This window comes from Tympanuchus pallidicinctus, unplaced genomic scaffold (assembly GCF_026119805.1).
Source record: "Tympanuchus pallidicinctus isolate F22 unplaced genomic scaffold, pur_lepc_1.0 scaffold7, whole genome shotgun sequence".
NCBI classification, from domain to species: Eukaryota; Metazoa; Chordata; class Aves; order Galliformes; family Phasianidae; genus Tympanuchus; species Tympanuchus pallidicinctus.
Window position 1 is genome coordinate 22,768,857 of NW_026294791.1, and position 16,011 is coordinate 22,784,867.

General features: G+C 60.9%; 1 protein-coding gene across 3 annotated transcripts; it reads right to left on the minus strand.

Annotated features, from left to right (window-relative positions):
- Positions 1–1,614: 1,614 nt before the first annotated feature.
- On the minus strand, positions 1,615–15,641 carry CRIP2 (cysteine rich protein 2). Of its 3 annotated transcripts, none has more exons than XM_052666673.1 (8): positions 15,545–15,641; positions 5,544–5,638; positions 4,326–4,383; positions 2,969–3,109; positions 2,825–2,893; positions 2,537–2,631; positions 2,331–2,388; positions 1,615–2,258 (listed from the first exon to the last, which is right to left on the minus strand). In XM_052666673.1, the coding sequence occupies exons 1-8, from the start codon at positions 15,627–15,629 to the stop codon at positions 2,191–2,193; spliced, it is 669 nt and encodes a 222-aa protein (XP_052522633.1). In that variant the 5' UTR covers positions 15,630–15,641; the 3' UTR covers positions 1,615–2,190. The 3 variants fall into 3 exon arrangements, with proteins under 3 accessions (XP_052522633.1, XP_052522632.1, XP_052522634.1); XM_052666672.1 differs by having other exon boundaries at positions 15,491–15,641; XM_052666674.1 differs by lacking the exon at positions 15,545–15,641 and adding an exon at positions 11,265–11,401.
- Between the last annotated feature and the right edge of the window lie 370 nt (positions 15,642–16,011).

Sequence of the window (16,011 nt, forward strand, 5' to 3'; positions counted from 1 at the left end):
GCACAGCTATTCCCAGATCCACCCCACATCCAGTCCCCAGACACCCCAGAAGTCCCCAGGGTTGCTCCCCGGGTGCTCACACTGTTGGGAGCCCATCGGTGATGGATTTATAGCCCTAATCCTCCACTGCACAGACGCACACCATCCTGCCTCCATCCCTGTCCTCCCTCTTGCACCCTATCCAGGATTTAACCCTTCTTTTTGACTCATCCAGGGATGACTGAAAGCCCAGCCCAGCCAGCCAGAGCTGCAGCATTGCCTTTGGGAAGCACCAGAGCTTGTTCCTGGCCCCATAGAAGCAAGCTGTGCTCACTGGGCCGCTCTTAACACCCCTCTTAAATCACATCTTCCAGCACTTCATCCCTTTTGGGGATGCCTTCCTGTTTTCAAGTTCCCAGCAAATGCTTTAAATCTGTCCTGCCTTTCTGCCCAGCCACACAGCACCAGCTGCATGCAGGCTCCAGGCACCTCCCCACATTTCAGGTTCCTCTTCCAACTGTGACCATTTCACCCCTCTCCTGCAGGCAACCTGTATCTGCTCTGGCCTCTGTTTCCCCCCAGCCCTAGAGAACATGTTTGTAACCACAGCTCTCGCCAACTTTCTCATCCCACCAGCAAGCCCTAGCTGAAAGAAATAATAAAATACTTGATGTCCCCTTGGGGAAAGATGTTTTCCAGGCCCCTTTTGGCAGGAAGGGGGCATTTTCAGCTCACATAGGTCTCCCAAAAATAAGTACAAAAACACAGCGAGGATCAGAGGCTGAGTTGCCTTCCCACTTAAAGCACTGCTCTGCTGCACCAGCACTGCCCTAAGCCCTTGGGCATGGGCTAGGCTGTGCAGGGCTCCAGAACCTACCCTGGTACCACCTGCAGTGCCCACTGCCCCTCACCATGATCCCAGACTGCAGGGCTGCACAGAGACAAGATGCTGCCTGCCTGCAGCAGCCTTCCCAGCACCCACTGGAGCAGAGCTGAAGTCTGGCAATCTTTAGTTTTTCCCCAGCAAAACTCTCATGGGGAGAAAAAAAAATGTAAATAAAAAAAAAAAAAAAAAGAAGGAAAAGAAGAACCAACCCCACCCAAAGCAAAATGAATGCCACGTTTGAGCCTGGCAGCGGTTTGCACCATGCTGTGCTGTGCCATCCTCAGATCCCTCAGATCCCCCGGCCCTGACAAAAAGGTGGGTTCATTAAGCTCATTAATGAATAAGGGTTTCAAGGAGAGCAGCAGAGCTTGGTACCAGCTTGCAGGTGTGACAGCAGCCGTGAGCACCGTGCTGCAGGGTCCAGGGGGTAACAGGGACCCTCATCCCAGCAGCGCTGCAGCACAGCACAATGCTGCTGCCCGTGGGGCCGGGCCCTCTGCTGTGGGTCGGGGAAGGAGCTCGGCGGGGTCAGGTCTCCATAGGAACGCCAGCAAACACAAACATACACATCCGCTTCCCGGGCGCAGGGACTGCTGCACCGTGCTGGGAAAGGGCTGCGACTGCCGCGCTGAGCCAACAGCATCCGCTGCTTCTCCGTGCCTCACAACCTGGGGCTGCCCGTGCGTCCCACAAGGAAAAGACGGGGACAGAAGGTTCCCTGCCCGTCCCCGGAGCCCAGCACACAAAACCTCTCTCAAAACCTTTATTATCAGCAAATAACAAAAGTCCGGGGAGCGCACGGCCGGGTGGGTGGGCAGCGCAAGCAGCGTGCGCACAGGGGAGAGGCGAGGGGCGTCCCCACAGCCGGGAGCACAATGACAACAGCTCATAAATAAACACCGCGACGGGAAACCTCGGGCTCGGGACCCAATGCGCTCTGCCCCCTGCCCCCGCCCCCTCCCCGAGCATGGGGAGCAGCTGGACCTCACAGTGGGGTGAGTTGGGGGGCGGGGATGCGAGGGTGGGGATGCGGGAGCTGAGCCGCTGGGGGACCACGTGTCACTGGTGTCACAGCATCCCCTGAAGGTGCGGGATGTGTGGAACACTGGGACAGCAGTGACCATCCCAGCCAACCCGTCCTGGGGAGGGCAGAGCGCACAGGGGACGAGCAGAGACACCTTCTACCTTTTCCTTTAAACACTGAAGCTTATATTAGGGACTATGGCGTAGAACCCGGAGGTTCTATAAAGACAGCAGAGAGCACAGCTCCGTGGCCGAGGGCTGCTCCGGTACTTGTAGGTGCGGGAGGTGAGGGAGCCGCCTGCCTAGGGCTGGTTCTTCGCCTCAGGGTCTTTGTCGTAGATGTAGCTGCCCACGGCTCCGGTGTTGACGCCTGCAAGAAGGGACGTGCACAGCGGTGGTGATGGGAGTAGGACGGGCGTCCCCCCGCATCCCCAGCACTCACCCTTGGGCCCGAAGAGGATCCCGTAGCAGGGCTTGTGGCAGTAGGGCTGCCCGTCGTGCTGAGAGGGGAGGAGAGACAGACGTGTCACCGTGTGGCACAGCGGGGCTGTGTGCAGGGCGCTGCGCGGAGCCGCGCTGCCCTCTTGCGGTGGCACAGCCCGGCACGGCGCAGCACCGCGGTGCGGGGCCGGGGGCGGCCGCTCTTACCTCGGCGTGGCCCCCGGGGGTCAGCGTCTTGCTGCAGCGCTCGCAGCGTAGGCAGGGCCGGTGCCAGTCCTTCCCCAGCGAGGTCACCTTCTCGGCTGTAACGGGGACAAGAGAGCCCCCCCCCACGTCACCGACGCGTGGGGACATCGCCTCTTTGAATAAAACCCCATGGATCCCCGCCACCTGCATGCCTCAGGGGTCCTGCCACCGAGTGCCACCCTGGGCACACATCCAGTGCCACCAAGTGCCACCACGGAGCACGGTGCCCAGCACCCACCACGGCCTTACCGAAGTAGACCCTCTTGCCGCAGCGCGGGCACATGTTGGGCTCCCCGGTGAAGGTGGTGACACTGGAGGCTGTAAGACAAAGAGACATGAGTGTGGGACGCCTCATCCAGCCCCCAGCCGGGTGCCCCGTGCCCCCCCTCTCACCTTTGCTGGGTCCCTTGGGTGGAGCAGCGTTCACCTTCCTCTCCTCCACCCTGGCTGGGTGCTCAATGGGCCCCGGTGCACTCTGCCCCTCAATCTGCGGCTTCTCATAGATGTACGACCCGGCACCACCAATGTTCACCCCTGCAGTGAGGCAAAGGTTGCAGCAGCCCAGGGGTCTCCATCCCCTCCCAGCCCCATCTCAGCTGCCCCATGCTCCTATCTCTGCAGGGCCTCCACTGTCCTTCAGCCCCAGCTTCCTCCCCACCCAGGCTTTATGTGTCTGGGACAGGGGAGCAACTCCACCTTCTGTTAAAATGGGAATTTGCTTCTTTAATTTATAGATAGATAAATGAAAGGAAGAAAGGAAGAAAGGAAGAAAAGGAAGAAAGGAAGAAAAGGAAGAAAAGGAAGAAAAGGAAGAAAAGGAAGAAAGAAAGGAAGAAAGGAAGAAAAGGAAGAAAGGAAGGAAGGAAGGAAGGAAGGAAGGAAGGAAGGAAGGAAGGAAGGAAGGAAGGAAGGAAGGAAGGAAGGAAGGAAGGAAGGAAGGAAGGAAGGAAGGAAGGAAGGAAGGAAGGAAGGAAGGAAGGAAGGAAGGAAGGAAGGAAGGAAGGAAGGAAGGAAGGAAGGAAGGAAGGAAGGAAGGAAGGAAGGAAGGAAGGAAGGAAGGAAGGAAGGAAGGAAGGAAGGAAGGAAGGAAGGAAGGAAGGAAGGAAGGAAGGAAGGAAGGAAGGAAGGAAGGAAGGAAGGAAGGAAGGAAGGAAGGAAGGAAGGAAGGAAGGAAGGAAGGAAGGAAGGAAGGAAGGAAGGAAGGAAGGAAGGAAGGAAGGAAGGAAGGAAGGAAGGAAGGAAGGAAGGAAGGAAGGAAGGAAGGAAGGAAGGAAGGAAGGAAGGAAGGAAGGAAGGAAGGAAGGAAGGAAGGAAGGAAGGAAGGAAGGAAGGAAGGAAGGAAGGAAGGAAGGAAGGAAGGAAGGAAGGAAGGAAGGAAGGAAGGAAGGAAGGAAGGAAGGAAGGAAGGAAGGAAGGAAGGAAGGAAGGAAGGAAGGAAGGAAGGAAGGAAGGAAGGAAGGAAGGAAGGAAGGAAGGAAGGAAGGAAGGAAGGAAGGAAGGAAGGAAGGAAGGAAGGAAGGAAGGAAGGAAGGAAGGAAGAAAGAAAGAAAGAAAGAAAGAAAGAAAGAAAGAAAGAAAGAAAGAAAGAGACAGCTGCTGGGACAAACTCTCCCTCCAAAACCTTCGCTACCCCTCTGCACACAGCAGCTGTGGGTTTGAGACCGGCTCAACTCATGGCAACCCAGCTCCTGGGATGCATTTGGAGCTGTGGGGATAAGAGAAACAGGGTACAGGCAGGGCCCAGACTTACCTTTGGGGCCAAAGAGCGTCGCATAGCAGGGCTTGTGGCAGAAGGGCTTCCCGTCATGCTGGGGAGAGAGGGCAGTTAGGGTGCTGGCAGCAAGCGTGCTCATCATGTTCACCACCAGCCCTATCCACATTCAGAGACAGTTTAGTGGCCATAATGGGCTGTTGGTCGGACTTGATGGTCTTAGAGGTCTTTTCCAACATTAATGATTCTATGAGAGCACAGTGGCTGTGTCCCAAGTGTGTCCGGTGACCACTCTGGTCATGCTGCACCCACGCTGGGCACCCAACACCCCAGGTAAGGCAGCACCTCCCTCCCAGCTGCATCCCAGCACATCCCCAGCCAGGCGAGGAGGGGCCTTCTGCTCTGCTTTGCCTCCACCCTTGTCACCATACCCCTTGCCTTGGCCGCAGATCAGAGCCCCGCTGCTATCAGCCCTGCTATCGGCCGGGTTCGATTATGGCAGGAAGGCACAGAGCAGGCGATAAGTGCTGCAGCACTTCTGTCCCACGGCCCAGCAGCCACCCACGGGAGGGGGCCCCGAGATAACACTGCTGCAGCCCCGGCTCCAGCAGCAGCTTCCCACAAAGGTGCCGGGAATCGAGTCCAAGAGAAAAGAAAGAGCGCTTGTGCCTCCGCATCCTCGGCCCCGAGGTTCACAGGACACAATCAGCCAGGCCTTGGCTGCCGTCACCCCAGCAGAATTTGGCCTTATATGGAGAGGGAGAGAATTCTCCAGGCTTAACTCAGCCTCACTGCCCAGCTGCCCCAGCTGCTGCCAGCCACCCCTCAGCTGTGCCCTGCTAAGGAGCTGGTGACATGCTGGCACGAGAGGCCGTGCACTGCCTCAGGTGCAGGGGACGTGCAGTTGCTGTGGGGCTGAGCACCTGCTGAGCACCTGCTGTCAGCTCCATCGCACTCCCTGCAGTACAGCTGCAGGGCTCACCGGGTGCAGCATGGGGTACCAGCCCCAAACTGCATCCTGCCACGTCCCCATCCCTGGGGCATCAGACAGCACATCAGCACAGCCCTCACTTCTTCAGCTTCTCCAAATATTTACATTTTGGATGGATTTGGGGCTTCCTTAGCTCCATTAGGAGCTGTATGTGGAACGCATGCAGTTCCTCGAGGACGAGGTTGTCACCCTGCTCCTGCCCAGCTGGGCTCAGCCCCCAGATCCCATGCTCCCACAACCCCATTCTGCTGCCCATTGGCCTTCACCTCAGCGTGCCCTCCTGGGGTCAAGGTCTTGTTGCAGCGCTCGCACTTCAAGCAGAACTTGTGCCAATCCTTGCCCAGGGAGGAGACCTTCTCAGCTGTGGAGAAATAAGAATGAATGAGTGCCCTGTGCCAACGTGGGCTGTGTTATCGTGGTGCCCACACCCCTATTCCCCTGTCAGCTGCTCTGTTCCACACGATGTTCCTAGGGCTGCTCCAGCACCACGCTCCTACTCCCCTTGTCTATTTTTACTCCCTGCATTGCCCCACACAGCCCTGCTTCCATTCAAATATTTAGAGTTGCCATGCCCACCCGGTCCGGCAGCTCCTGCTCATTTTCATGCCTCAGCTGCCGTGCCTCTGGCTCAAACCAGGACACAGCCAGCCTCCGGTGTCACCAAGGCTGGGTTCAGCCCTGGAGAATAACCATCTGAGTTTGAGGGGCTGGGAGCAGGCTTGGGGCACAGACAAGTGCGTGGGCACAGTGCACACCACGAGCCTGCGGGGCAACACGCTGCAGGCACCAGAAATGGCTTCAAAGGCTCCAGTTCCAGGAAGGTGAGCGCTCAGAGACCAGTTCCACAGATGCACCTCCTCTGGCTGTCCCCTCTGCACAGCCCCAGGGCTTCACTTACGTCCCCATCCGCACGGTGCCGTCCCTGCTTCTTACTGGGTCTTGTGGGCACTGGGACAACAGTGCCCAGTGATTCCCTTCCAGCTGGGGGGTCCCCAGCTCCAGGGGTGCACACGGCAGGCACAGCTGGAAAACGGCACCATCCCATGAAACCCACCATACAACTAAATCATAAGGGCCAAATAAAATATTTAATGAGCAAATAAAAGCTCAGCCCTGCTGCACAAGAACAGCCTTTCGCAGAGGAATGTTTCCCAGCCCCTTTCCCCTCAGAAGGACTTCAGCAAATGTCACTGGACTGTGTTGGGTCAGAGTGGAGGCCGGGAGCTCCACAAGGGCAGGTCCAGCTCTGAGAGCTGTCCTCCTCCCATGGCAAATGGCTGTACTCAGGATATGCCACAGAGCTGAGATATGCCAACAACCCCATCACCACCCAACGCATCAGCCCTGGTGGGAAGCAGGTGGCTGTGAGCTACAGAGATGTAGGAGGATGGAACTGGTGTACCCACAGGGAAGCACAGACCCAGGGTTCAGTGTCAGCTGGGAGCACAGCTCAGCGAGACAGCTCTGCAGAGCAGGAGCCCTTTGCGCAACAGCAGTCCCCAGCTGGGTCAGCAGCTTCTCCCAGCAAGGGAAATTCACTGCAACTCTGCTTGGGCCATACGTGGGTCACGAGTGTGCACACAAAGGGACGTTCCAGCCCGGGGCTTTCTGGATGCTCTGCAACACGAGCCCAAGGTATCCCTGCGTGACCGCAGCTGGGATGTGGGGCTGCGCCGCGCCTGGTGGCAGAAAAACGCGCCGGTGATGTGTGGCTCAGTGTGCAAGACCAGGCTGCCAGACCGACCTGGGAACAGGGCAGCTTCCCCAGGGAGGGAAATGGAGCGTGAGCGGCTGAAAACTGAGCCAGAGGCTCGGGGCCGAGGGGCCGCTCGGCTGCATCCCGGCGGCTGCACAGCCGGGCCTGGGGCTGCGTCACCTCCGGCCGCCCCCGCCCCGCAGGGAGCAGCGGGAGGAAGCTCCCGGCGGATGTTTTGCAGCTATTGCTGGTTATTGCAGCTGCCACAGCCCCCGCCAGACGAGATTCGCCCCCGCGACATCTCGGGCAGCTGTAAGACCCCGCCGCTTCCTAGAGCCTGCGGCCCCGGCAGAGGACGGGCAGGAGGGACGAGGTGGCCTCTGGGTGCCGTCCCGCTTCTGGGGACACCCTGGATCTGTCCCTCGCCCTCGGCTGGGAGCACGGAGCCGGGCACACGCAAACAAAAGGGACAGGGAACGGGGCCAGGCGCTCGGAGCGCGCTCCGCCGGTCGGCCGTCGGGCCTCATTGTTCGCCGCGAGCAAAGGAAGCCGCCCGCAGCCCGCCCGGCCCCTTCCCAGGGCGGCGGCCGTTTGTGCCGGCGCTGCCATCAATCACAGCGGGCAGCAGGCACCGGGTTGCCGGCACCGGGCCGCGGCCGCTCCGAGGTTGCATCAGCTCTAGCGGCGAGGGCTCCGACCGCACCCCGCTAAGGAGGGAACCCAATCACCGCCACCCGGGCGGGCTGCGGGGTCGGGGCCGCCGCCGCCTCCCCGGAGCGAGCCCGCGGCCTTCGCTCCCATCTTCCCTTCCCTTTCCCTTCTCTCCCTCCTTCCCCAGCGGGAATGTGCAGCCCGCTTCCCCGGGGCACACCCCGCACCGCAGCCACGATAGTAGCGGGGCCGCCCCGCCCGCCGAGCCCGCGGCCAGGCGCCGTGCCCGGGCGGGGCCGCCGGCGTAGGCGAGAGGAGCCGAGCGCGTCTTCGTGGGACGGCAGCCCTCCTCCCCTCCCGGGCCGGCACGGAATCCTCGCCCCGCTGTTCCCGCGGCCCCTGACAGCACTGCCGCTCCTCCAGCCGCGCGCACCGGTGCAGCGCAGCCTCGAGCAAATTCTCTTTCCGTTTTCCATGGGGCTGCTGCACTTCATCAAGCCACGTGCGCGCTGGACGTGCCGCACGGGGACGGCTGCGCTGGGAGAGGTCCCGCAGCGCTCCCGTGGGCACGCTTCCCGGCTCGCTCGGGACAAAGAAGCAGGCATCCCCGGACAACCTCAGTGGAGCTCCCAGGAATGCTCTTACTGCTCCCTTCTCGTCTGGCTGCTCTCTGCCAGCCTCCCTCTCTCCTTCCTGCTGCTCCAGGCCCCGTGCAGCCACAAAATAGCACATGGAAATCAGAGTGCACGGGGTGAGTTCGGCAGCCCTCCCTGACCCAGCACACGGAGCAGGGCAGGCACACTGCCTCTCCCTGGCCGGGAGCACCGTGTTCCTCTGAGCTGATACAAATCTCTGACGGGCAGCTCCAGGGGTATGAAAGCATTCCCCGGCCCTCATCAGCAGGGGGTTCCAAGTGGTGCTCGAGCAGCCAAGCCCGCACCAGTGTTCCCCAGCTCTGCTCTGCACAGGCAAAGCTAGGTGCTGCCATTCCCACCGTGGCAGAGATGCTTGGCACCTGTCTGTGTGCTGCAGCACCGGGGCTGCCCCACAGCAAGCCCTGAGCACCAGGACCCACCCCCAGCCCTCACCTCCTGCTCCTGGCAGCGGTGCCACCACAGCCCTATCGCAGCACACGCCCTGGCTGCTGGATTTTACCGTAATGCTATGGAGGCAGATTTTCCAGTACCTCTCACTGGGGCGTTCCTGCTCCACCTTTCCTGCCCTTTCCATCCCCCTCCTTGGCCCCGTCACCTCTCTCCATCCATAGGCCCCAATAGGGACAGCAAAGAAGGACAGAGCATGAGGACCTCACACCCAGCCTCCATTCCCAGGGGTCAGGGCAACATGCACAGCACTGCGGGGCCTCCTGGGAGCCACAGTACTGCATGCATTGACCACGCACAGAGCGAGGGGCAGGGGCTGATACCTGCCCTCCCAAACACAACATCCCACAACTCACAGCAATCAGCAGCCTCCCACGGACGCATCCTTCCCCCACAGTGTGCCCCACAAGGATCCGAGTGCCCTCTGTTAACGTTTTGCAGAGCCCACACACGCTCATTGAGAGGCTGCCCGAGGACATGGGGCAGTGGTTGCATAAGGAGAGAAGGCGACATGCTCAGAGCGGCCCTTTGTCAGCGCTGCCCTGGGGATGGAGCCCTGCACCCGCACTGGGCACTCACCGAGGTGAGCTGCTCCAACCCCAGGGCAGCAGTTACTGATTAATTGATCGCAGGGCGGCCTCTGCGGTTGGATTCCTGCAGGGCAGCCCTGCCTGCACGGGCTCAGCCTCCACAAGCCTCAACACCATGGTTGGAGCCCCTGTGAGCGAGGCGGGTTCAGCTCAGCGCCGTGCCCACGTGCTCGTAGCATCCGCAGGGCTTTGGGCTGCTCTGTGCTCAGGAAGCGCAGTACAGGAAAACAGGAAACTTCCCAAACCATCCTGCCAACCCCTGGGAAAAGGGGCCTGGAGGCAGAAAGGCTCAGCTGTGGCTCGCGGAACCCCGCACTGTGGCACAGCAGATCCCATGGCACCGTGGCTCCCGGCAGCCCCATCCCTCAGGCACTCCCTGCCTCAACCACAGCCACCTGCCAGCACCGTGCTGCTGCTGCCCCGATGGAGGGGAGGTGGCGGCGTGCCCCGCTCCGCCTGGAAACTGCGCTTCCAAAACCGTCTGACAAAAGAGCCAGAAGACTATTTTTATATTTCCCTGCGCTTTTTAAAGAAAAAAAAGCTCATTCTGCAGCTCAGGAAACGCCCACATCCTTCTGAGTACAGGGAGGAGTCTCTGGATTTTTCCAAGGAGCGCGGAGCAACAGGCGGGCTGGGCTGGAAATGAGTTTTCCATCGGTACCCGCTGCTGTTGGCTTCGCTTGGCCGCGGGGCCGGGAATGGGACACGGGGGCATTTCCCATGCATGACCCGCAGCCCCACCAGCTCCTGCCTGTGGGTACCAGCACTGGCAAGCAGGGCGCTGGGGATCACCACCCGCATGCTGGGGCTGAGGGATGCCCCGGCGTGCCAAGCCCTGCCAGCACGTAACCCTGCTCCGTGCCCGGCTCTGTGCTGCTGGCTGCCTGGGGAGCAGCTCCTGGCCTCACACAGAGCGCTCACTTGCCTTCTGTGCGTTAAATAAACCAAGCTGGGTTTATTCCATGGGAGCCTGGGCGGTTCCCAGAGGGGAAACCGAGGACGTCAGGAGCGCGCGCCGCAGCCTCTTCCAGCAACGGGAGAGGAGAAGTTTCCGGCCGGCTCCTGCTCCAGTTCCCCACGCTCCATCATAGGGTGGTGCCGCTGCCCCCTCCCTCCCGCAGGTCCCCGTGTCCCTGCAGGAGACAGGAGAGCGGAACCAGCAGGGCACCGGCAGGGGCTGCCCGCCGCCCCCGGCACAATGCTGGAAGCAGGACGGTGGCATGTGCCCCATGCAGCTCTGTGCGCTCAGGGCCTCCCGAGCCCCCCGCAGCCACGGGGGCTGGGGCTGCACCCCCTGCCCGCCCCCCTCCCCGGGACAATTTGATCCCGGGTCGTGCCCAGCAGCCGGCCAGCGGGCTATTTTCTGCTTAAAAAGGGAAAAGTTCACACGGGGAGAAATGCCTGAGGCCGAGCCGTTCCCACCGCCCCCCCACAAATAGGTTTATTTAAAGGAGGAAGAGAGCAAATTCCTATTTCTGTGTTTACTTGGAGATGGCCGGGAAGGAATGAAAGCTCCCGATGCCTCCACCGCGCGGGCACCTCCGGGCCTTCTGCTCCCAACGAGCACACCGAGAACCGGTGGGGGGGGCACGAGGGGACCCTACAGCCAGATGACCCCGGGCCCGGGACTGAGCGCCCACCCGGGCGGAGTCGGCACAGAACCCTCTGACAAAGCACCGCAGAAATCCGAACCGCCGCCTGCCGGGAGGCGAAGCGCACACCTGGCTCTGCGTTACGGGAACGTTTCGGGTGCGCTCGCACCTGCCCCTCTGCTCCTCCCCACCGAGCCCCCCCTTCTCACGGTCTGTGCGACGGATCCCCCCTCTGGACAGCGGGACGCGGCCCCCACCCGCTGTACGGCACCGGGGCGGGCAGGGTAGGGCAGGGGGATGCGCTGCGCTGCGGGGACGCGCTGGGGGTGGAGAGGGGACCCGGGGACGCGCTCACCGAAATACACGGTCTTGTCGCACTTGGGGCATTTGGATGCCATGGCGGGAGAGCGGAGTGGAGCGGAGCAGTGCCGTGCCGTGCCGTGCCGTGCCGTGCCGTGCTGTGCCGTGCTGTGCTCCCCGCTCCGCCCGGCCCCCGCCCATTACCCTGGATGGGGGGGGGCCGGGGCGGGGCTGCCCGCCGCGCGTCTGCCCGGTCCGGCCCGGCTCGGCCCCACAGCAGGTGCGTCCCCAGAGCTGTGGGTCCCTCCCGGAGACACTCGGAGCGGCCGCGGCGGGGCAGGGGGCGGGGATGGGGCTGCGGGTGCCTCTCCTGTCGCCCCTACTCGTGGGCACTGACAACGCCGCACAGCTCGGGCAGCGCCCAGCAGCCCCCCCCGCCCCGCTGACAGCCCTGTGTTAATCTGCCCCTGCTGCTGATCCCCGTCCGGCAATCAGCCCTCAGCCTGCTGCCCCAGCTCGCCCAGCCCCGGCACCACCGGCCGCCCCATGGCCCCGCTCCGACCGGGCCAGGCAGCAGGGCAGGGGCTCTGGGCATTCTTAGGCGCATTTTTTCCGGATGGGATAACCGAGAATCCCAGCTGAGCAACCAGGACGACGGGTCTGATACGGAGACCTTGGCGGGGGACGAGGGCACAGATAATGCGATGGGGGCGGCGGGGTTTGAGAGGACGGCACGTCTTCCCCCCAGCCTGCGTAGCGAAGCAGCGCTGCCCATTGCTCTGCGTGGTCCACGGGCCCGTGTCCCCCCCGCGCATCCCTGCGCCATTTTGCTCGGTTGCCATGGAAACAGACATGTCAGAAATCCCTCCCGGCATAGAGAGATGCGCAGGGCCGTGCAGCGCTGCCGGATGCCAGCTGCGCAGCAGGTGCACGGCACGGGGGATTCAGAGGACCCCCTGTGCCCTTGTGGGGTCGAGACCTCCGCCGCAGCATTACAGGGTCGCGCGTCTCCGGCCGAGCGTCGGTAAACAGGAAATCTGCTGGCGGTGAAACCCAAGCCATTGCATTATTCATCAGCCCGCAGCCTGGCCCCGCTCCTCAGCCATTGTCACATAATTCCTCCTTTCTCCGCTGTCAGCTGGCGCGCAGCCGCCGGCCCTCGGGTGCGGGGACCGAACCTCGGCGCCGTGCGGTGCGGGGACGGTGACAGCGGGTGTCTGCGGCGGCTGTACCCACAGGGCCGGAGGGCTGCTGGGGGCCAGGCTGCCCCGTCACTCTGCACCCAGCTGCTGTCACAACAACGGCTGGCTTTGTCACCAGCGGGTCCCTAGTGGGGCAGGTGGCAGCGGCACAGGAGCTGTGGCTGAGCCGTGCAGCTCTGCTATGCAGCCACTATGGCCACACAGGGATCAGCGGATCTCTGTTCTCTCCACAGCACAGGACCGCTCTGGTCCCAAAGGAGGTGAAGCATCCCACACGTTACCCCAAAGCCCCTCCAGTTCCCATGAGACCCAGCGATCCTGGAAGGGCTGGTCACAGCCTGTGCCCATCTGCTGCCCGCATCCCTCCATTACACTCGGCAGCATCAGCCTCAGCGGCCCCAGTGGCAGGAGCAGGAGGACTGCTGCACCCACCTGACTGCGTGCCACAGCAGCCACAGGCACAGCCAGCACCGAGGGCTCTCCCACGCTGTGAGGCTGCTCACACACCAGGGCTGGGGGGAATTAAGGCAATCACCTAAAGGTGCGAATCCCCGCCTGCAAATGCGCTAAATCCCAAGCGGATATGCTCGCTCAGGAGCAAAGTGGCTTTGGCTTGCGCTCTCTTAATCTGCCCCAGCTTAGGTTCTGCGCTCCCACACCGAGTGTGGGGCTGTCCTGAGGCCTGGGGACAGTGGGACGGGTGACCCGGGTGGCAGCTTCAGCGAGTAATGCCTTCCACATCACCAATCCGTGGGCTCCATCCCTTGGCTCCAGCTGCGCCTGGTTTCCATGGCAACGGGAGCTGCAGCTGCCTTCCTGCAGCCCAGGCTCAGGGATGCTGCTACCCAGGGTGCCCATACACAGAACTGAGAGCACAGAACTGTGTGTGGGATGGCAGCAGTGGCCATTCCAGCCAGCACTGGGACTGAAGCAACCTAAGGGTCAGTCCTAAGGCATCTCCTGGCTGCAAGATTGCAGCTGGCTGCGGGGCAGGGCTCACTCGCACAGGATGCTGGAGGGAGGAGCAGAGCTGAGCAGGACTTGGCGCTGGGGCAGGTCAAGCAGAGAGCTTTGCAGGGATATTAAGGGAAAGCAAGGAATAAATACGGATAACTTCCCCCCAGCTGCCTTGCCTTTGGCTCACCCCTCTCCCCCTGCTCCGACTACCCCCGGCTCTTTCTTCCTCCTTCAGATGCAAATACCACAAAAACGTGGCTTCAGAGAGCGCTGGGCCAGGGCTGGAAGGCCTCCCCTCCCCCCTGTGCCTTCTGCTCGTATTTGTCTCACATTTTCTGGCGTCTAGAATAACTGGATGGGTTACAGGACAGGAGACTGGAGGGAAAAATATTCATTAAAAAAAAAAAAAAAAAAAAAAGGTAAAAGGTTACGGGGAAGAAAAAAAAAACAACTACTGCATGTTGGGTTCGCACAAAGGACAGTCACCAGTGCGTGACCTCTCTCTCTCTTGTGCTAGGGCCTGCCTGCAGTGACGCAGGGATCTGTGCCCACCAAAGTGCCCATGCTGGACGAGCCCCATGCAGACCCAGGGCTCTCTTTGGGTTAGGGGCCCAAGGGGCACAGGGCCAGGGGGTGCTGGCTCTCATCAGGCAGCACATGCCAGCAGCAGGGCAGCACGTCACCGCCTCACCCCAGCCACCCACTCATTGTTTCTCTCCTTTAAAAGGCATCCTTGGCCCCTGCTATCACAGCAGATAGCACCTCATGGGTGTGATAAGCGGGGCTGCAGCCAACGCGTTTGTCCTTGCGAGCGGTGATGGATGTCCCCGTGTCCCCTTCCCATGGGCTGCAGCCACCCTCACTGCTGCCTCTGTCCTCGCCAACTCTGTGCTGTGTGGGGATAATTAAACAGCTGTACAAATGCTTGCAATAATGGCGAGCGCTCCCAAGAATCACAGCAAGCTGCTTCCCTCAGCACAAACAGCCCCTCGGCTCTGAGCTGCCAGCACTCGCTGGGCCCAGGCCGTTTGGCTGCAAGGCATTTCCCAAGCGCCCTGCTGAAGGGCCAGGGGAACAAGCAGCCCATTGACACACCGCTCACATCCAGCAGAGGTTCCCAAGTGGCCAAGCATGGATGTGTTTGGCAGCAGAGCTCAGCCCTTGGCGGGGCTGGCTGTGAGGAAGGGACCGGGATACAGCTCCACTGAGGAACTGAGAGGCTCCTGCAGAGCTGTCAGCCTACAGACAGCACTGGGTTCACAGCTCCAGCACAAACCAAATCACTGAGCCCAGAGTGCTGCAGTTCAGCCCCGTCCTGCCTTTGTCCCGAGCTGAAGAGTTGGGACGAGGCGCTGGCAGGGATCGCGCTGGGCCCAGGCACTGAGGAGCCGTCCTTGAAGCTCTGCCTGCTGCCAGAGCTGAATGGCACATTTCAACAGAGGCCGTCTGGAATTGGCTGACAAAAAACATTTCTGGGCACCACAAACCCGGCTCCACGGCCCCCATACACAGGCACACAAAAATGCCAAATATTTGTCCAGAGGAGCGCTGGCCGGCCGCCCTCGGCACACAGCGGGGACAGGGCGTCCTGCTGGGAAGGGGCTCTGGGCCCCTCAGCCTCCCCGTGCAGCGCTGCTCGCTCCTTTCAGCTCTTGGGAAGCAGACGGAGGGCAGAGGGAAGCTGGGATGCGCTGCAAGGACCACACGTGCTCATGACGCATCCATGGCCCAGAGGTGTGGATCGCGGCCGATCCCATCACTATTGTCTCTCCCAGGCTCTGGTAGGAGAAGGATTTGCTAAAAAGCACACTTAAAGAAGAAAACAAAAACAATCAGAGCAGTAAGGAGGCAGTTAGCAAGGCTGTCATGTCACAGCTTGCCTGCTTGCAGCGTTCCCTCATTTCCAATCTAACACGCTGCCAACGCTCCTTTGAACTACAGCATGGTTATTAAGCCCATGCCCTCTGACAGCACAGAAAAAGCAGAAAACACGTAGGGCCCTGTTTGTGTAATGGTTCCTGACCCCTCCTCCCTTCTCCACCGCAACCAAAACTCAGTGCAGCGTTCACTGCCGGCCTTCCCGTGACCCCACAGGGCTGCAACCCCCACTGCTCTGACCCACCTTGACCGCTCGCAGCTCCATCCCACACAACCCCACCAGCTGCACGCAGCTCACCGGCTTCCCAAGGTCTGGCTTGTGTAATGCTTGCTCCGAGGATCCAGAGCCTGGAGCAGAGCTGGCACGGGCTCCAAATTTCCATTTCAAAGGGAATTTCAGCCACAGTAGTGTCCCAGTTACAGTCCGCCTCCCACAGCAGGAATGCGAGTTTCAGAACCATTAGTTTTGGTCATACTTTTTGTTTCCACACCGTTTCAACAGCACTGTTAAGGAGAGTGTTCTGCTCTCACAGGACAGCAGCAAAAGCACAGCCAATGCCAAAATCCAGAGGGAAAAGCAAGGTGCCTTCCCTTCTGGCTCTGCAGCGTGGAGCCCTGGCCCTGCTGAGGGCTCCCCTCCTTCAGAACGTATCGTCTGCTTCCAGCTTAGGGGCTCATAAGGAGCTGGAAGCAAGGGCTGGGAATGAATCATCTGTATGTACCCACTTACCAGCCCTAGAGCAGGAAAAAAAAAAAAAAAGGAAA

What these genes read in the sequence shown, in the direction of transcription:
- CRIP2 (XM_052666672.1), bottom strand. Translation starts at nt 15,629, where the DNA reads ATGGAAATTTGGAGCCCGTGCCAGCTCTGCTCCAGGCTCTGGATCCTC. An exon ending in CGGCAAGAGGGTCTACTTCG is followed by an intron (nt 2,632 to 2,824) that starts GTAAGGCCGTGG and finishes TCCCCGTTACAG; the next exon opens with CCGAGAAGGTGACCTCGCTG. An exon ending in GATCCTCTTCGGGCCCAAGG is followed by an intron (nt 2,259 to 2,330) that starts GTGAGTGCTGGG and finishes CCCTTCTTGCAG; the next exon opens with GCGTCAACACCGGAGCCGTG.